This window comes from Anopheles ziemanni, chromosome 3 (assembly GCF_943734765.1).
Source record: "Anopheles ziemanni chromosome 3, idAnoZiCoDA_A2_x.2, whole genome shotgun sequence".
Taxonomy (NCBI): domain Eukaryota; kingdom Metazoa; phylum Arthropoda; class Insecta; order Diptera; family Culicidae; genus Anopheles; species Anopheles ziemanni.
Window position 1 is genome coordinate 67,820,507 of NC_080706.1, and position 21,935 is coordinate 67,842,441.

The 21,935-nt window shown below is 41.6% G+C and overlaps 1 protein-coding gene across 1 annotated transcript in view; it reads left to right on the forward strand.

Annotated features, from left to right (window-relative positions):
- Positions 1-3,359: 3,359 nt before the first annotated feature.
- LOC131289871 (solute carrier family 12 member 4) overlaps positions 3,360-21,935 on the forward strand; it is a 66,482-nt gene continuing 47,906 nt past the window's right edge. The window contains exon 1 of the mRNA XM_058319209.1: positions 3,360-3,498. Coding sequence (XP_058175192.1) covers positions 3,360-3,498 — 139 coding nt within the window. The remainder of the gene's footprint in view (positions 3,499-21,935) is intronic.

Consider the following 21,935-nt stretch of genomic DNA (forward strand, 5'->3'; position numbering starts at 1 on the left):
TCGCAATTTGGAAAAGTCGTTTCGAGCAAAACGAGAACTGCAAAACACGGCACAACCACAGAATGAATAATTTTTTTCTCACCACCACCCTGGCTCTTGCGACATCCAGCATCGGTTTCTATTTATCTACGACGGCCTTTGATTGCGTGTGCGGGTACGATGGGAGTGTGTGTTCTTGAACGTGGCGTCAAGATTGATCTGTTTTCCACTCACCTGGCCTCTCGCTGCGGTGAAAAACCGCGGAAATGTCAACCTAGAACTATTTGCAAGCGAAACAATTGCGATAAGATGGGCTGCAACGGAACGACCTGACGATCGGAGGTTCGTCTTGACCAATTGAACCTGATGTTGTGTAGTGCGGGCTCAGGTTTTGACCTGAAGCGGTGTTGTAGCTCTAGTAAGGTTTAAAGTAAACTCTGTCTCGTGTAAAATTGATAAAACTTGTGAAAATACTATTAATAGAGAGATAGAAGTGTTCAACATTCAAGTGATTACCAAGACTTCAGACAACTCGCTTAAATTATGTTGAAAGTGGAAAGTTTAGTTCTGTGCCTTGAATTCAAGTGATGCTTGCTTGAACCTAAACTGAGAGATTTGTAAACAATTCTTCGAAACACATGCTTTGCTCACACGCAAGGGTGTTACATAATCTTCCAAACATCGTGTTTGCAATCTGATAGAAGCGCTTACTGAAATTTCAAATGAATCCAACACTCGGTAGCAAACCTTTCAAGGGTTGTCTATCAACTCCAAAGAAAACTGGAGGGCAAACGAAGGTCACACAAAGAGGGACCCCGTCCGTGCCTGTATTTTTCGCGGATGACAAAACTGCTCGCTTCCTTGGATACTACCCATACGACACCCACCCCCCACCCTCTGGCTCCACTCAGGAGGGATCACAGATTTTCCGCTTCCGAGAACGAATTTTCGCACGCCAGATTCGATCACGAAGGTGATTGAAGTGGAAAATCATTAGATAATTTTGTCGCACCTGCCGCCCTTTAAGCGGGGGGAAAGGTGCGGCGATGTGTGAGGATGACAAGCGATACGATCATGCACGCGTGTGTGTGCGTGTGTGTGAGTTGTTGTGTGGGCGAGTGGAAGAAATTCTCAAGATTAGAGTCCCATTTCATCGAAAGCGTGCTTCACCGCAACGAGTCCCTCTCGAGTGACAGACAGGTTTTCTGTTTTCCTCGAGAGCCTCCTCCCATTTTCCACCGCCGAGTTCGCAAACTGTTTGCGCAAGTTTACCTCCAACATGGAGCCGTTATGTGACAGATTCGTCCTCACGCGCGTGTCGATCCATCATCATTCGCAGCAAGTTGCGATTCGATAGAAACGGAGGCAAAAATTAAACTCAAGCTATCAAAAATGCCGAGGAAAACTCGAGCGTCGACCGACACAATTGTCCTCCTCTCCTACCGTTTCCTTTGGCAAATAATAGAAGCGGGTGCAAAGTGCGACCCGTACCCCCGAATCCGTTTGCACGAAAAGTAAATAGAACGAAATAAGTAAATAAATAAACAAACCGATGAGCAAATAAATAAATCTTCAAACTCTCACACATCCACACAGACACGTTGACATTGGTGGTGTGCGCTCGAGATGGACAGATTCTTAACCGGCGACATTTTCTCCACCACTACTTCCCATTATACGACCCCTTCCCGCCCTCCCCGGGTTCGTTTGGTGAGATCGAAAAATGGAACCCATGAAACTCATAAATCTCGTACGCCGTGAAGTGCTGATGCTGTATGGTTTAACGTGAGTGTGTTTGTGTTCACAAAATGTTGGCAGGAAACTATTTTGCAACAAACCCCTCCCCTCCTTCCATATTTTGCCTTCGCTACGAGGTCGCCCGGGGGTCGTTGGGAAAATTGAAAATTACCCAACAATCAACCCAACGGTACGGCATCCTTTCGTTCACATCGTTTCAATTCGCGTCGTTCGCGAAAAGAATTTGGTGCATTCCCGAAACCGAACCTGTCGCGATCTGGCACTGCCTTCCTTTTCGCGCAGATCAAACCCAGATTTTACGGAATTTTTTGGCACACACCAGCTTCTGTTTCCACCTTGCGCTTCATCGAAGCGGGAATTATTTTTATGATCTGTACGAGAAGATCCCGCGCGAAGTCGAACACCGTCTTGGCCAGCGTGTCACTGGCTAATCATTCGCGTGTTTCACCGAACGATCTGCTTTCGGCCGGTTTTTCGAAAATAAATTGCAAAAAAACCACCCTTGTACATTTGGATTTCTGTGTGTGTGTTTTAGCATACGTTACTACTCCCTCCCAATTAGTTGTTTAGGTGAAGTTTGTGACGTACGCTTTTGGGAAAACAGGTGGGGGTCACGTTTCGGTAGCCAGACCTGGCCGAAAGGAAATGAACCTTTTTTTCCCTGCGCCTCTTTAAACTGGTGTGAGATGAACCCCGTTTCTTTTTCCTACATTATTCTGTAATATAAGAAAAAAAAACACAAAAACAAATCCGTATGTAATGAACAAAACCGTCGAATCGCGCTTGGCTCTAGTTTTTCCGACTTTTCGCGGTCGACGATCGTAGATCGTTCCCGTCGGTCGATCGCAACGGGAGCAGCACGCCAAGAGTTAGGGTCGTGTAGTTTATATATATAAAAAAAGGAAGCTAATCGAACCGTTTCTCGAGTGTGGGAAAAAAAGGCGGCTTGGAAAATTCGTGCTTGGAGCTAATTTGCAAACGGTCAGATGTAGATAAAAATTGGAACCGAATGAATTCGTTAATGGAACCCGTTTCGTGACATAAATAAAAATTTATCAAAACGATCGAACGTGCGTGTGTGAGTGTTGTTAGTGGTGTGCTGTTGGTGTGCTCGGTATCGAATCATCATGAATTGCTAATTAAGTACCAACCTGTTTTTTTTCGAGCTGGCATGAAACGGGAAAATGTTCTTGACTTGAAGAAACAGTTTAATGATTCTTGCGGACAGAGATGATAACATGTTTGAGTTGATAGTTTAAGGAATACGTTTTGTCATAAAATACTCACCGTAAATCGTTCACCCATTTCCAGTTAACGAGAGTGTTTGCTTCGGCAGAAACATTGGCAGGTACCACCCGCGAGGCTGCTGGTTGTATGTACTGACTAACAGTGTGCGTGTTTGCCGTGTCGAAGTGTCCAACGAGGAAAGGTCACAGGTCGAGTGGGGGAAATAAAAATCGGTCTATTCTGATTGATCCCCGGAGGGGTTTCGGTCGAGGGGGTTTCGTGTCCGTGCTCGGGAAATTTGTGAACCCTTCGCTGAACCGCTGCCAGCTCCGTTTCCGGAGTGACTTTGGAGTGAGTGAGTGTAAGTGAGCGTCACGGTGGGTCAGGCAAGCAGTATGGCGGAGGATTGCGACAAAGCTCCGGCGGCCAGCGGGGGCGACGCGGAGAAGTCGGTCGGGAAGCAGGCCAGCCCGGCCCCGCAGCAGAAGAATGCGGGCAGCAAGGGTGCCTCGCCTAACAAGGCGGCAGGGAAAGGTAAATTTCGCGACGATAGATTTGTGGTTTTTCGTTTCTGTACTATTTTGGTTTATTTACTTTAACTACTCTATTATACTTAAACTAGTATAGAATACTAGTGAATGAACTCTGTTACTTTAATGAATTTGACGAATCTTTAACAATATAAAAAATTGATCAATTATTTTTACATATAACAATTATTATCGTAACATCAACGTACCTTTTTAATTTTGAGATTTGTGGCTTCTAATGTTAAATGGAACAAAGAGTTGGAAACAGATTTGATCCTAAAGTTAATTAAATGAAGTGTTTATTTAATCCAACCTTAATTTAGATCAAACAACTTTAATGCCCTACTTTAGTATGTGAGAGCAAAGTGTGATAGTAAAAAATAAAAACTTTACTCAAAAACAAACAACTATTTTGGATCGAAGTTTGGAAATGAAAAGGTCTATGTGCTTAGATTTGCCGGAAGATTTCTCATTTTTAATCCCCTTTTGATAATAGATTTTGCGATTGCTAATTGAATACAAAATGTATAAATAAAAGCAATAGAAAATATTATTTACTAATGCAAATGTTATTTAATTAAAAAGTGAATTCTATTTATTAATGCAAAAACTCATGCTCTGGCGAAATGAGAAACAAGTAAATATCGCACGACATTAAGTTCAATTTCTAGTATTATTTTCATTATTATTTATTTATTAGTTCGCGTTATCTGGCAAAGTCTGCCTTCATAGCAAAACATAAATATAAATAAATCGTGGTAAAGTAAACCTAGGGATCGTCAAACAAGTTGTCTTAAGCAATTTTTAACCTGGTTAACCGTCATATTCATATCAACTAGATTACTTATAGAATTCATCATTAGGGTTAAAGGGTCACTAGTGCTATGTATTGTGGATCTGTAGTGTGTGACTTGTGTAGAAATATGCACTGTGCCGTCCTTCTTCTGTGTTCTAATGAATTTTAGCCGATATTATTGGTAAAGTGAACGTAAATTATGCGCATTAAGCTTAGTTGATATTAATTTCGCTCGCTACTGTTGACAGTTACTTGATGAAATATTAAATTAAATCTTAATGAAAATGTAAATAGCTTTCCGCTAAAAAGACGATCAAAGGGATTAGAAAATAATTTCTTCAAACTCCAAGACCTATATCGCCTTAACTACTGATGTCACAGCACAATCCCGTAAATCCCCTTTCGGAGGAACCGCAAATATCGCTCGAGTGGTACGAGTGGCCGATGTGCTTAAGTAATTCATGTCACCCATATGCCGCATATTATCACTAACTTTGCCACAGATGAGTGGCTGCTCAGGCTCTACTGGAAAGTATCATAATTTCCATTTCACTTGAAATCGGTCCATGTGCTTGTGCCGCCTTCGATAGCTGGAGATATGTATTGTTCGCGTCCTATAATCCCAGTGCTAGGTGACCCCCTTTTTAAGCCGTTCCCTTGCGGTGTGCTGCATTTCCCTGGATGCTTTCGCACACTGATGGCAAAAACAGGAACCCCCGCCTTTAACCACTATTGACAACTCGGTTGCCGATTCGACGAACCGGAAAATTAACACCATGATTGACACGATAGCTGCAGTGCTGGTAGAAAAGCGGAAGCTTTGCAGCGGAAGCTATCTTATAAGCGTGTAGTGAATCGGGGTTTTCTCGTATTGTTAAGTAAGGATGCAATAATCGGGCGCAAATCTCGGCCGCTGGTGATAACGATAGCTGTTTGGGGGGGGTGGCCTCGATTGCTGTTGGTCAAAGCAAGGCTAATGTTGGTGAGTTGTAAGCCGAGTGGAGTAGTCGAGAAGAAAATCGGTGGTTTTTGTGGTTTTCTCCGGAAACTCTGCGATTGGCAGCATAAGGGTATTGTATTTACAAATAGGGAAGTACAACGGTTCTCGTAATGTAATTGGCACTCGTTGTATAACGTAGCAAGGATAAATGACTTTATATTTGAGTCCACGTTAACAAGAGTTGTGCATTTTATACTAATAGTATTCATACCTTAATTTTATACTATAAGTATTCATGCCCGTAAAACCATACTAAATAAATATAAAAACACATGCCTTAATGTCGTTGAAAATGGTTTTGTTTCTACCAAAATCAGTATTGAAACGTAATAAAAAAAATTCAGTAATAGGAATAACGCAAAAAAACTGTGAAATGTAAACAAAAATAATAAAAAAGAGTGCTTAATGATAAACAACTTTTGAAAACTATTATCAAGATCTATTTTCCAATGCTCCAACTTTGAACCATTCTGAAAAAAACTTAAAATCTATTCACGTTTTGCACGAAAATGGTTCAATCCTCCGTCGATTTTTCCCCTTTCGCGCCATTTATCTTGCTAACGCATTTTAGTAACCCCCATAACAATCAAGGCACAACATCAAACGGAAATCAATCGGAACTTGCTTGAAGCGGAAGTGAATTTCTGTACCCCGAAAGATGGGACGCAATTTCAATCTTCAAGGCGCATTGCAGGGTAATTTGGTTCTTCCTTTGTGTAACATCTACATATCTGTCGCTATTCTTCGAGTTGTTTTCCTTAAGGAACATGTGCGGATTTCTTCCGGTCTCCTCGACTTTTACTTTGTTGAAATGGGCCGATGCTTTTGTCTCCCGGAGGAAGCGAAGGGTTGGTCACGTTTCACATTTCCCTGTAGCCGTTCAGTTACGCTCGAGTGTGTCCTCCCGAGCGTATTGGATTACGGATTTCCTCTGGCAAATCGGAGGAAAAATGAAAGAGTTGCCATTTGGTTTGGTTTTCTCACGGAGAAATAAAATACGTGATGATTCCGACATTCAAATAAACCTAAAGGGTGGTTTAAGTGCACAAAGAACCGACAAGCATCAAACGGACCGGGCACCAAATGGCTGATTTTCGTACACAAAAAGGTCCATCTCCTATCAGAAGCGAATTGTACACCGAAACCTTACTCCTGTTGAGTGATAGGCTCAGTATTCTCCTGTTTCTAGTTCATATAATTTCCCCGTTTCCTGAGGAAACGAGGCTGAGGTGCTAGTGTAAACACAAATAATTGAATAAATCTCGTGTCCTCGTCGCTTCCAGCAGATCGGCCGGGACGGGGGACATGCCGGGGGAAGCACACGCAGTAAGGAAATGGTCCCTATGGCATACGGTGTTTGATTGCGTCAGCGTATCATGGACGCCACTATAAATAGAGTCCCGTTGCAAATGGACAGCACTAAGTAAACATTCACCCCGAACGTGATTCGCCATTTTCACGATCGCTGTCGTCGGTACACATTTTCCCGTGATTAAACGTACCTTAAACGTTTTCGTTTTTTGTTCATCCGCGTGTGTGTTACATAAGAATCCCATTTACCCTGATCCCCTTTTTTCGACCTGTTGTATTAATATCGTAAATGGCTTTCTTTTTTACTTAAACCTTTGCGTACCAAGCGTTTTTAGCACAATTTTTAGTACAATCTTTTTTATTATTTCTTATAATATTTGTTAACCCGTTGCGTACCAAGCGTTTTAGTATAATTTTAAGTACAATCTTTTTTATTAAAGTTTTTTATAATATTTGTCAAACCGATGGTTTTCGAAGGCCAAGCAAAAACTTAGCTTCCCAAATAACTTATTTTTAATATTACTATAGTTTTTATGTTGCATTTTCATTTATTTATGGGTCACAAACTTTTTAGAACTAGTTGCTGCTGTCACCCACTTTTAGTTGACGTGGTACTTAACGTGGTAATTCTTAATTCTTGCTAGTGATAGCTTGGTATGATTCTATTTTAGGCATTATTACTTGCTTCGTTTGCTACCAACTAAATGAATAATTGCATTACAAATGTTAAGTTATTCATTGTCCAATTTTACCGGCAGGAGAAAATCTTTCGATAAGCTGATCCGTTCCAACGCTCGCACACCAAACATCGATCGGAATGTGCAAACAGAACCCTTCTATTGAATTACAATCGAACCCGATTCTGGCAGTGTCTTTATCTATCGGTAAAATAAGACCTCCGGTAACTTCACCAGCGGCTGTTCAAATATTTACCGTCTTCCACCACGAAGCGAACCGCAACCGAATCGAGTTTGCCGTGCTTCGCAAAACAACAGTGCTAAAAGTTCCACGCACGTTCCACGCCGAGCTCCGGTGGGAGTAAAAGTTTCTCGATAATACTGAATTTTAATTGAATTCCCACCGATGGATCTGCCCGGAGCTTACCGGAGTGCCCTGGGTTGGATTGTAAAGTTCGCTGAAATGCGGCTTTCCGCAAAAGTCCCATTTAATTTGCTTTCCTTTGCGCTTCACTCACAAACTCTTCATTTTGACGCTTTATGTCAATCTACATTATGTTGCGATAAGCAATGAAGCTAAAGTCATCGAAAGGTAATATTTTAGGAACTCTTGCCTATAATACCAGTTGTGTAACAATGGAAAAGAGAAGAATTGTGATTTGAAAAGAAATTTTGACAGATCTGTATCTTTCAGTTCTCCGCATGCTGATTGAGTCAAGAAAATCTCAACTTTCGTTGCTTGAATGCCACCAGATTCTGCCAAGTTTGGAGGTTCCGAACATTTGGATTTTGTTTCGTTTTTGTTTCTCTCTAACCTCTCGTTCCTATTTTGGATCGTGCAAAGCTTTGTGCCAAAATAAATTGAACAAGAAAACTCAAAACAAACAAACGAAGATAGACTTGCGAAAACGGGGGCGGATATTACACAAGGTATAATTTACAAAATTTATTCATAAAAACTGTAGTTCTTTTCAAGTCACGGTATTCACTTTTTACAACAATCGAGTGGAATAATAAGTAAGTCCGCACACTGTCGGTCTCCAAAGTACAACGAACTGCTCCCAAGCAGTGCAACCGAAGAGAAAAAGTAAAACTTATTTTTTGCTAGTGAATAATGTCTCTATTATGTAATGACTTTTGTTTCTCTATCGGTGTTAAAAGTTATGTTGTTTTCATCCATTTGATAATGTGTGTTTCATTTTGTCTCAAACAATCATTTTGCAATTATGTGTACGGCAATACTGTGCAATGTTTACTTTACATATTGTACAATTTCATATTAAAGTAATCAACCAACGTTTCCATCGACTATAAGTTTATAATGTGTACTGAAAATGAGAACATAAATCACAAAAAAGCAAACAAATCAAGCGTTCAACGGAAGCGTTATCATAATTCGGAAAAGTAATTTATTGTTTGCTTTTTGTTTCAAATATAATCCCCCCGCGTTACATCCCATGTGGCCCTCCGCAGCCAACAAATTATTTATGAAACGTACCTTAAATCTCAGATAACGCACCATTTTCGGATCATTTCGTCCCTTTTCAGGGGATACATTTTTCCTGTTTCACGTAAATTGGTACGTGACGGTGGTGTAAAAATTTTAACATTTCAATATTTCATGACGTTCGATATTTGTTCGGTTCAGCAAGCTTTTGGCGCCTGTTTTTATCTTGTTTTTTTTTCTCTCGCCTGCAATTTCTACCTTTCAAATTGTTTTGCCAACTTGGCGAGCGTCCGCCGAGAATCCGAGAAATATTTCCCCACCCTCGGAGTTGTTGGGCCTGGAGTTCAAAGTAATACTGGAGGTAGCTAAACCAAAACCAAAAAAAAAAACCAAGCATAAAATGCGCCCATTTTTTCCCTGCGCGTTTCTATCTCGCATGTTTCGTGCTCGCCTTTTACCGGAGAAAAACACGCAACGATCCCCGCCAGATTGAAAAGCGACGCCCCGGCAGCAGGATTTTGGAACCCCCGGAATTTATGAACGCCAGTAAAAATGGATATTTACAGCCTCTCGGAGCGCCACGGCCACTCGCAGAACGACGCCTCGGTGCGCTGCTCGAGTGTTTTCGTGCCTTCTGACATGCCAACATTTTCGCGCTGAAGCGCTTTTTTCCCATCGTTTGCTTCGAGGCGCACGATGAAGCAAATACCACTGTTCTGGTGAAAGGTATTTTTCTCCAGATGCGTTTTCTCGCTGAAAATCTTAAACGATCTGAAATGGAGCCGATAATGGATCAAACTGCAACAGCAGCCAATTTTAAAAAGTATTAAAAATTAAAAACGATTTTATGAGGTTTGTAAAATATTTTCCTATTTCAATGTTTGCTGCTATACCGTTAAACTTTTCAATTTCAGACTACTTTGATTCATTAAACTAATCTCTAAGTCTCATGGCCAAGTCGATTTGAATGCAGTTTTCCGTACATAAAAATATTGGAAATTTTCATCGAAATTGGAAACTTTCAATCTTCTTCAATCTTCATTTCATTCAATTACTTGTATTATCAAATATCGCTCAGGTATAAGTCAATTTATCAGTATACATAAAATTGTACATGAAAAGGAAGATCATAGGGATTAAGCAAGTTAATACTATATGATTTTAGATAATGTACGAGAGGATCTTTATGATTATTCCTGCCCTCATATCCACGACAAACCTAGTAAATAGACAGACATAAAAGAAGTTGAAAAGAGCTAGCTAGCACTCACAAGCTCGAAGTTAGTGGCCAAGAGGTTTTTTTCGTCCAACTCTACGTTTGGACGGAAAGTCCAAGTAGCCCTACTTTTGCACCGTTGCGTAGACTTTTTGACCACACTACCGTCCCACGAAGTCTTCGTAAAAAGGAAAATTTACTACCAGCTGCAATTTGGCAACGACTTTCTCCTTTCGCCGCTCGGTGGTGGTAGAGCCTTTGCCTTTTTATTCCCCTTCCCATCCGGATTTCTTAAGCACTTTTTTCCATCTTCGGCGCCCTGAATTATACATGAAACTGCCGAGCGGACCACCGTCGTGAAAACTCTAAGCCGTCCACCGTTCGTTTTTTTCTTTGAGCCGGGGTAAAAAAAAAACTCCGATTCAACGTAATGGAGCTGAAGCGCGGTACGTTTCCTTTCTTGCTTCCGAGAAAAGCGAGCTCCAGCTGGTCCGAGCACCTCCCGAACATGGTCCCCATCATTAACCGACTTGTCTTGGTGAGTCACTTGCCAGTAGTCCGGGAGCCTGAGCTCATCCTCTGCCGGCTGTGGATCAAAGTGCCTCGCGAACCACCCCGGTCCGTTTCGGGCCCAATTGAATATTTTATGCTGCTTTTGACACTTTTGCTGATGTTTGGAACTGTGTGTTTTTGCCCATCCCCCCCTGCCGCTCCCCGCCATGCCCAACTCCTCGACAGCCCAAATGTCGCTGGTCGTGATGGAGGGTACTCGAGCGTAGGCGATCGAGTGAAAGTTGAGTTAGGGAAGGAAAACAAAACTAACACAAACACACGCCTGTTAAGGCTGATCCGTTCTGACAGGCTTATGAAAATGTCCCTTCGTTAAAATTACCGGAACGACAATCGTCGCACAGACATGATGAATACCTTTCGTTCCCTCCCAACGGAGAGAGTGGTTTTATTCTCAGTCAAAAATATGAAAGCAAGTATCATATCACAACTCATTGCTGTGCGTAACGGTAAATATGTTAGATTTATATTGTAAGATGTAGTTCGGATAAACAATTATGGTATAACATTGATTTCTATGTGCATGTAGTTATTTTCTTTATTCTATAACACATTTTTAATACCACGATCTGTGCTCTCCTGTTGTGACCGTTTATACCTGCGAGTTGAGGTTACATTTTATATGTCATTGCTGAATGTAAACAAACAAACCAATGTATGATGATAGAAAATCGTAATTAATTAAAAAGGTATAAAGTTTCCAGACGTGAGATATAGTTGAAAATCTATTCTCATACCCAAGAAATATGTGTGCAAAGTTTGGTAAAAAATGGTACAGCCGTTTAGGAGGAGTTTAACCACTAACACCGAGACACAAGAATTTTATATATATATGTAGATTTATATGCTTAGTAGCTACAAATGTCTTAAATTAACAATTTATTTCGTGATTTGTTTCAACATTGATTTTAAATATGATAAATTAGAAAATTTCGTTGCTGTCTTATGCAATACAAAAAAATATTATCATGACTGAAACTTTTAAGCTTGCCCAACTGCAGGTAACTCGTTTGAGGTTAGTTTCGTTACGAACTTTCGGTCTCCGTAGGCAAAATCATCACCTTCATCATTTTCGTTCCACCGTACCCTGGCAGCCCCAAAAAAGGGACACGATGCCAAATGCCATCAGAATTTGCAACCGCAACCGTAACATTTGTCTCCCGGCTCCTTATCTACCGCCCCGAAGTGTTCATCCTCCCCGATTTTTCCTTCGTTCGGTGAATAAACGATCTCGGGACGTTTAGCAGCGCAATGGCAAACGAGTACGATTATCATCGCTTCGCTGAAAGGGACACACCACACCAACAACGGCCACACGTCAGGACCGGGTTTGTGGTCGCACACCGGGTCTCCATAATGCCACGGTCAAAGGTCGTTTTTAATAACCGGTCTCACTTTCCCGGCAATGGAGGGTAATAGACGGGAAAAAAAATGTCGGGTAAATCGTAACCTTTGTACATCCGAACACTCATCAGCTTTGCGGAGAATGTTTGGGAGATTTATTTTAATGAGGACACATATTTTACCACTTGATATCGTTTCGGATCGTAATGTTACCATTTTCTGCAAAAACTTATTTATAATTTATCCCAAAGTAGTTACAGGTGTGTTGTTAATAGACTTCTAAATATAACAAATGTGATTCATATCAATTTCATCATATTGCCATTCTTTATTCTAGACGAAATCCATCTAACGCATATATTTTCCATTCCATTTCTGATTCCAGGTAAGGATAAAACTTCCACAAGCCGCTAGCATCCGTGCCACACGTCGATCGGCCTTCAGAAACACGAAAAGGATCAAGGTTTTTCCTCCCCAAAAAAAAGGTGGACCAGCAAAGAAAGGATCGAAAATCGCGGATCAGCTGGCGATATCGATCCTAAGCGGATTTTCGGCAACCCCAATTCCATCCGGTTTTGTAATTGTAGCGATCGACGGCAAGAGTATTTAAAAGGCAGATCATTTGAAAAAAAAGGTACCCCGATGGAAGGAGGACGTAGGACTTTTGCTGTATGTAAATCAGCACGCGCGGAACGAGGACTTACACCCGGCTGATCCTTTTCGGCCGGAGACGCAAAACCGTGTCGCCACAAAACTCTTCCCTCAAGTGCCCGACCGCACAAGGCGCACGCAGTTCGCTGTCGTGCATGTCGTGTGCGGCGGCAACAGCGCGGGAGGGGACGTGACAACTTTGCCGGTTTCCGGGACGGGACATTTTACACGTGCGGCTTTACCTTCGGCCGGATGAGTGTCGGTTCGTGCCGTTCCGTTAATCCGGTGCGCTCGGGCGGAACCACACCGCACTGTCGCGTCCGATGGCGACGAAAATCAAAAGCGACAACGGCAACTCCGCACCCAGGCGTGTGGGGAGGGGACGGGCGAGCCAAAGTGAGGACACTCAATTTTAATTTACACTTCTGCAACGTTCGCCCGCTCTCCTCAACCGTTCGCCCTTTTTTCCCGGAGAAGTTCACGCGCACAAATGGAACGGAACCGGAGTTTGTATTTCCGTAACCGTGCCTGTGTCTGTGCACTTGTTCTGGCATTTCCTTCGCACCCTCATTTCCGCCCTTAGTTGGGAGCGATTGTTGTACCAGCCCGGATGTGAACACCAGCACATTCGTCACGGTATTTAAATATGACACAACATCTGAGTCTCGGCAATGTCTTTCTTGTTGACGATTCTGAATCCTTTTTCTGCACTTGAGAAAATATATATGCATCTTGTTTAATAATCCTTTTTCTTTTGTTTGCCAACTCTTTCTACCTTAACACTTTGACTGCTAAGCTTTTTTGCAGTGTAGTTTGTATACTTTTCAACAAAATCAATGTTATCTATTACTTTTATCCTACAATCGAAAAGTTTTCTGGCGGACCCCTCGTAGTTCGATTTTATCAGTTTTGTCTAACAATTCTTATTCAATCAACAGAGTGGAAAAATTATATGATTTTTCTTCTCCCTTTACGATCCGCATGAAGTATTGGATTAAACATGTAACTCGTTTTAGAAGGAATAACGACTTTTAATTTGAATGGTATGCAGCTTTTCAAATATATAGCAACATCTAACAGGATATGTCAAAATGCATTGTTCGATATCAATTGGATGCAATTATTTAAGTTTTTCAACGGTTTATTTAAACCCTATGCTTGATATACTGCCAAGTTTTGTTGTTAGGATGCAAATACTAATTGTTCCAATTGATTTACTTTAAAACATTTTTCTGTTTTTACTCTTCGACTCTGTTTATTTGCTGGACTTTCCTTTTATTAGTTTGTTTTGGTTCTTCGTGTTAATTTTCATATTGTATTATTAACAGTAAGTTACTCACTAATGTTAGACTGGCCTAGTTCCAATCTATTACCTGTCGATCATTAAGAAGTTTGATGAATTCTTTAGAATAGAACAATTACTTTTGATAAAATATATTTATGAACCAAATACCTATGCTTGTTTATTAACAAGTAACAAATAGGCAAGGCTTCATAAAGGCTAAATATTTGGGATTTCGATAGGTTATCACTATAATATTGCAATACTTTATTAGTTTCTAGGCGATGTCTGAATTTTCTGTCACATAAAGATCATACTCTTCAAAAAATAGAAATTCATATATAATATAATAAGACTTAATACAATCTGATTTTTTATCAACCAAAGACTTGATATTCCTGTTGTTGCCGTTTACTAATATGTAAAAATATTCACGACCGTTACTTACCCACTTCTGAAAAAGGGGTTTGATTCGCCAGATAAATGCAAACATATTACCAACATTACTCTAACGGTGAGTTTTCTTACAACCCTCCACATCGTTTTGTTATCCTTCCATTCGTTTCGCGTATCCCAAGAAATTTACTTTGGTAAAAGCGCGCCGGTTGAAGGATGTGAATGAAAATATCCTGCACATACGATAACGTTGTAATATATGGGTCGGATATTATTTTCGATAACCCGGCCGCCAGAACATGTAACTTATGACTTCAAACGACGTTTTTTTTTGGTGAAAACTTTCGTTCAAGTTTCTTCTTGCGAACATTTTTGTGTGTCTTATACATCGATAAAATTCGCCCTACGCAGTGGACGGTTATGAATATTACGGGCAGCTGGAGGAAAGGGGAAAAGAACGGGGAACAGCAACGCACCAAGGACCTTCGGACCGGGAAGAGGTCCTTGAAAAACCTCGCTCAAGTGGAAAGCACATATCGCGGTGCCTGCTCGGATACCTGGGGAGCAGCATATACGATACTAGAACCTGCGACCATGGCAAAGACATAAAACTTTGTCCAAAATCCGGCCCCGGGGTGGTCTAGCGATTGAACTTCGGAAGCGACCGGAAGCACCCAATTCGCCGCCAACGAGTCTGTACCCGACGAAGCCAAGGCGAGCAAGTTTTGCGACGAAACAAGTTCCTTCGTCAAGCTCCAGAGGGGATCTATCCGTTAGAAGGAAACAAGAAAAAAAAAGAACGAGCATACACTCCGGAAGGAAGCATTCGAATTGGGCGCTTCGGTCGTCCTCGGTGCATGAAGTCTAAGCCGAAAAGCCAGAACCACACCCAAACAGTTTCGAATCGAGGCTCTTCGAAGCGAAACGAGCAGCCCCAGGGGGAAAAGACGTGGTGTAGGCAACGATCCACCGGTACACTCAACAGCGAATGTATTTGCATTTCGTTTATAGCGCACCAGAAAGCGGGCGGGCTGGCGAGCCTGTTATTTTTATGTTCCACCCTCGCAACAAGCGTCGGCGAAAGCTTACGAAGGGAGCTGGCTTTAGCTGTTCGGCTCATTTCGACAAATGTAAGATCTCGAACAGCGCTACCGGCGACGATGATAATGGTGATGACGGCGATGATGACGCTGATGGCAGTCGAACGTTTGGTGCTGGTGGTTGAAAACTATTCCGTTTAAATCAAGTCAAATCTCCCACTGGGAGCCGTAAAGTTTAAGCATGATTTTAGATGCCTCGTCTCTTGTTTTTTCTTATTTCACCAACTTTAACACACGCAGCGTTATTATGGTGGGGCGTTATGATTTGAATTTCATCAGCCGGTGGGAAAAGAGAAAGAGAGAAAGAGGAGGACACCCGGTGGGAGAAATGTGTGGCTTAGAAGTATTTTAATACTTCCACCATGCTTTCCGGTGTCCATAAGCACCACGAAATGGATTATCCTTTCGCCAGAACGGGTCTTTATCTTGTCCTTCGCCGATGGGGGGAATGCGTGCTGATGAAGTAAAGAGCGCTCGCGCCGCGATTTATAGCCTACGCCGAGATGGCACCGGTTTTCGCTGGGTCGGCCGCCTACATCTGACGCTAATTGGCATTGGGAAGATAAACGAATGGCCCAATGGTTTCAAGCTGGCGCACTCGCTTTCGCTGGCACAAGGGAAAGGAAGGTGGCGATTACCGCAAAAGCACTATCGGAACGGGAATGTAATAGATCCCGACCGAAGAATATCGCCAGTTGATGGCCACGGTCGGATAAAGAAGTGAAAGCAGTTGATACTGCGAGCGGGTCCTTTCTTTTCGCGCCGCGAAATGCCACAGATTAGTTACCGATGCGGTGATAAGTAAAGTTAAGATAAGTAAAGCTGTTCCGCTTCAAGGAATGTCAATTATATTGCGAGGAAATGACATTTTCCAAGGAGGCACACAATGAAACGCTGATATTTAAATCGATATCTGCGCCTGCCGCCTTTAGACGAAACAACTTAAAAGAAGTATGCGCGCAATAAACACCGAGTTTGTTGCTTACTCAGTGATATTTTCATTCAAAACACATAAATTATCCGTGGGAAAGTTGATGTACTGGCAATATTTGATTTGTTAACGTGTATCTACATCAAGTAAGAGAAATAATTCGAAGACATAATTCAATACAAATAACAAAATAAAAAATGACAAAATAAAAAATAATAAAATAACAAATAACAGATAATAAATAACCAATAACAAAATAGCAAATACTATAATAACAAATACCAAATAACTTAAAAGAAGTTTTCACTCTATAGATTTTCTTCTTACCAAGTGTTATTTGTATAGAAAATTCTAGAATTTTGTGCGACATGCCTTGAGGTAAATGTTTTTCAATATTTTATCGCTAGACTTGCATCTTTTTAAATCGTTTTCCAATCAAGTTAGAGAAAATGTGTGCCAAAGAGGTTTTATTTTAAACGTTGAAACTGAATAATCATTTTCTGGCCATGGATTTGTTATTGCATTGTGTTATTGTTATTATTATTATTTGTTTGGCCCAATCAGGTGTTTGCATTTTACAAGCATTCCCGAACACTTAAAAAGTAAAATAACATTTATTCCATTTTGAAACAATATCACTTAATTACATCCGATTTCCCGAATCTAATCAAACACTGTATTATATGGAAAACATGATCAACAAGATCCTCAATATTCCCGTGAATATCAACACGGCTATATTGATTTGTTTGCTTTGTATGTTGTACAATTTAGAAGCGCTCTGACGAAACGTTCATTACGACATGCTCAACACTGCGAGCTTCAATGTGGCATAACAAACAAAAATAAAAGTTTACCAGCTCCGTAAACAATGGAGGCGCCTGGTCGTTCACTCGCAACGACAAGCAGGTCGTAATGTTTGGCTTATACGCCCCAGGTCCAGGCAGCGTTTGTTCACTCGAGCGGTGAGTCTTAAAAATCATCAAACATTTTAGGGCATGGCATCGTTTTTGCCCCCCCCCCCCCCCCCCCCCACACTCCCCTCTCCTTCTGTCTGACTAGTACGTTGTAAAAATAGCTCACGCATTTATTCCGGGACCGATTCCGATTTTACGACAAACCAAAACCCCTCGAGGACTTTTCGGTTGGTTTATTCAATTCTGCGTAGGAACAGAAAAATAATCGTCATGTTTCCGCTTATTGATTTTGTTTCCAAAGCTTTCTTGACCATTCTAGAACAACCTCCAAAACAGGCATAACGTGAGAAAAAAAGGTGAATAAGAACGGCAACGTAAACCAGGAATGTTCCTGGTTTGGGGGACGCAGAACAAAGAGCGTTATGTTTCTTGTTACGCTTCTCGACATCCAAACGCTTTCCCTAACGAGCTCGATCAAACTTTTCCCACCCCGACCGCGTTATGCGGTACCGTCACAAAGGCTAGAAAAGTTCAATGTCATGCGTGCTTAATTTATGGCAAGTCTTTTCACAAGTCATCCGCACAGCAACCGTTGCCGGCAGGTGTTGCGGTTAATCGGTGAACCATTTTTTTTCTTCCAAAATTAAGCTAGAAACAACTCTCTAGCAAGTGGGAAAACGCCAAACGCACGATGTTTTGTCGAATTATTTTTAATTTGCACGACAAGGTTAAGTGAGAGGGATTTGGAACGTTGTGACTTTGCTAGAGTTTAAGTAACAAATGGTGATATGCGAATTTTAAATAAACCACAGGGAATGTATTTGCTGAGGATGAACAATAAGGAAAGCTACGTAAGAAGGACACAGATTCATCAACCCTTAACGGAAGGGTGCATAAGATGCCATTTGGAAATAAACCTAACAATGTATCTGGCAAAATAGAACAAAATCAGTCAAAAGCTTCCCCACTTTCGCCTCTTGACGACTGACGCAGCAAGTAAGAGCCCGAGTGATTCTTTACCGAGCACCATCTCTTGGCAGTTGGAGGAGCGTTTGTTAAAAGCCCGGAAACCGGGTATGCACCCCGTTTGCGTTGGACAAAAAACCTGGCGGGAAAAAGAACCCATTCCCACCGAACACGTACAGCGCGCGGAATAATAGGTCAAGTAAATGCTGATGAGTGTGTAAAAGAAAGTAGCAACGACAGTGGAAATCCAACCTTTTGCAATGGCTCCCAGCGAAGGAGAGCTGATTGGAGGTAAACGGAGGGTCCGGAAGAGCCTGAAGCCGATGCTGCCGGGGTTGATTTTATCCTTCGCACACAAGATGGCCACGAAAAGCTGATGCCTTCTTTCAGCCGCTTTCCACTCTCGTGGTGATGGTGGAAAGTCAGCCCGTTTGGGTGTTTTACTCCAGGCGACACAAGCGGGTTTTTGCCCACTTCTTGTTCGCCTTACGCCTTACGTTGTGTGCGCATAGTCCCGAGGACTTCGAAAAGGGCATGGGGAATTGAGGTCCTATGTTTTTGCCATCGATGTTCTCACGTGAGTTATTTGCTGCTACGCTCACCAGCTTTTCCGCTGCCTCCACAGCCACAATTTATGATCCCGCTGAAATCGAGTTTTTCTCCCATTTTATGCTACTCGCTACCGGCACGCGATAAAATCCGCGAAATGCTGTGCCACGATCCTGCAGCAGACGGGCCCGAAAACAACTACAAAACACCGCGAAAGCACGTCCTTGCGAGCGAAAAGGGACGATCGTAACGTGTCATAAATTTTCTACAGCTCCCCATGCGCACTCAGTTTAATAATGTACGTGCTTGTGTCTGTGTGCGTGTGTCTCAACGTGCGGGTGTGGATGTTTATATGTCGACTTTGACGGATGTGTGCTCGCTTTGGGGTTTTTCTTTTTTAATTTTCCATTGTGACAAACAAAAAACATGGTGCCTTCAATGATAGTTCCAGCTGCCGCCCAACAGCCGGTGCTGCGTTGATCGGAAAAGTTTATCCACCACCAGATTCGTGCGAATTCGTGGGCGTTTTCTATTTGATTTCATTTATTTTTGTTCCAACATTTCGTTCCGTCCCGGTACGGTTGCCATGTTCCAGCGATTCCGACCGACGCCGGATGATAAATTATCCGCGATATGTTGAGGCGTGCGCGAATTCTTGTAAAGTTTTCCCCCTGTGAAACCACCCCAGCACCTTGTGGTGAAACGAACCGTAGGGTATAAATTGAATAACGTTAGAAATTTTTGGCAAAAGCAACATTTGAAAAGTTTCTTGAAAAACAAAACAAAATTAATAGAAAACATGTTTTGAGAAGATTCAACACAGATTATCATTAACATTGCAAAGCTATTTGTAATAAAAAATTATGAATGCTGTTATGAAACATCAAATCCTCGGGGAACGTACAACTTTGAAATAGTAAACATAGTAAAGCTAGTAAAAATTAATATCATTTACAAAACCAGAAAACACATTCTGAGTGTCAAACTTAAATCCAAGAATAATAAAATACACAATACAATAAAGCAATACAAAAACGTCCCAAAATGAATCCTCCCTTTCAAGACGAAAATAGTTCATCTTTGATCCCGAAACTACTAAACTGTTTTTCCAGATAAAAACAAGCTCATAAAGTCATCCCCATCACTGAGCGAGTCGTTTCTAAAAGACAAAGCCAAAGTTTTGTTAAACCTTTCGCTTGTTCAAACGAATGGGATTTTTGATTACATGTTACACCTTCCTCGCCTCGTCGTTCCCATTTCATCTCAATTTCTATTATTGAAAAAAGAGCTTTCACATTAGCAGTTCATCAAGCTCGGACTTGTTTGTCGCTCTCTTTCATTTTGCTTCTGTGCGACTCCTCCTACGAACTTGGAGCGTCTTGTTTTTTCCGTTCTCCGACTCACACGAAAAAATCACACCACGACGAGGTCCGAGATTTTCACTTGTTCACTGGCTCGCAGTAATCACACGGGCGGCCCGAACAAGATGACCGCACCGATACAGCCGTTTTTTTCTCCGGAGCTCATTTCATCTGGATTGGTTCACTTCACTTACACCCATCCAAGCCATAATCGTAGTCCTGGGCAACCATCCATTACTTTTACTTCTTTTTTTTTCTTTTGGACGACCCCAAAGGTACCGAGCCCAGTTCCGGTGGACGCTGGGTGCAAAGATAGAGCATCCTGAAGGTATATAAAAAATAATAATGACCGATCGTTTCCGACCGGCTCGCCGAGCACACCAGCAAGCATATCGTACGAATTCAGTCACAGACGCAAAGATCTCATCCAAGTCAACGGCCGAAGCGCCCCACCCATGTGGACTTCCATAGCAGAGATGAAGTCCTGACGGCAGGGTGTAGCCGTTATTTCTTATGATTAGATGGTTCTGCTCTTCTTTTGTCCCAAACTGTGGGTGAAGCTGCCCGTTTGAAGCATATGCGAGGCGAAAAAGATTGGTCAACCCGACCGTAGATTCGCTACATTTTGAGTTATACAATAACATTGAATTTAAATTTTGCAAACAAATTTGATAAGCAAAGTGTAATAGAATGCGAATAGGAGAACGAAATAAGAAATTTAATTTTGAATATAAAAATGATTGCAAATGCTAAATTAATCAGCATTTTATAAAACTAATAAACAACAGACAGGGCTGCAGCCATGGACCGAGCTACCTGGAGAACGATTGGTGACCAGGCCATGTAAGTACGACGTGCTCAACTGTGAGCGGGCCATTGAAGAAGAAAAAGAAGAAGAAGAGAAACAACAGACAATAAAACTAAACTGATCAATTCATATGTTAAAAACAAACCAAGTCAGGATAATGAAGAAAATAAAATATACTATGAATTCAAGTGTGTTATTTTTCATGTTTAATTTATTTTCTTCTGGTAAATAGTTGTATGAACTTTTGATCAGCAAAGCTAGAAAAAAAATGAAACCTTTAACCTTTTTACTAATCTATTGATCAGTAAAAGCCAGAATGATATCAAACTAAACGCACAATACCTGTCAAGATGTTGACGAAACCCAGCTCCGATAACAGTTCCATTTGTCGGCAAAATGGCTTCTAGGAGCTGCTGCCTTGTCCTGTCAAACAAAAAAGTTGCATGTGTCAGGCGTATAAACTAATTTTGGTCAATCTGGCCGGAACGGAAACAAAGGTGACGAAAAATATTAAATTTCAGCACCAGCTGGCATCCGGATGTACCCCCATTCCCCCGCCCGTCAACTGCTAGCAACTGGGTGAATGAGGTAATAATGGTCATTCCTTTGTCCTTCCGCCTTCAAACCTGTCACTGTGGGCTTTTGTTGGACGTAAAAGAAAAACAGCAGACCGTACATCATGTTTTTGCAACCGGCGTGTTGTGACCTATCAAGGTGGATGTTTTTTAAACAGAGCAAACAATCAAACTAGAATTGTTAAGAAAAATAGAATTGAAAATTTTTCTTCGCCATCTTTCTTCTCATTATGTTCACCAAAATCGTTATCTTGGGATCAATAAATTTTTGCGTTACAATCTCTAAAGCACAAATGGACATTTAAAGTTGATTGAAACGAGCGTCTGCCTCAATTTGTGCGATTTACATTACGCATTATATTTTTTTCTTATTCCCCTTAACTCAGACCTCATTACTGGTATTCTTTTCCCAAAATGCTGTTTTCATTTTCAAAATGGCGACGATGAGTGAAGCTGGCAACGGTTGCGCGAAGCGTGGCGAAGGAAGTGTACAGCACTCGAGTGACGTCGTTGATTACTAATTCAAAGTCGGGTGGCACTGTTG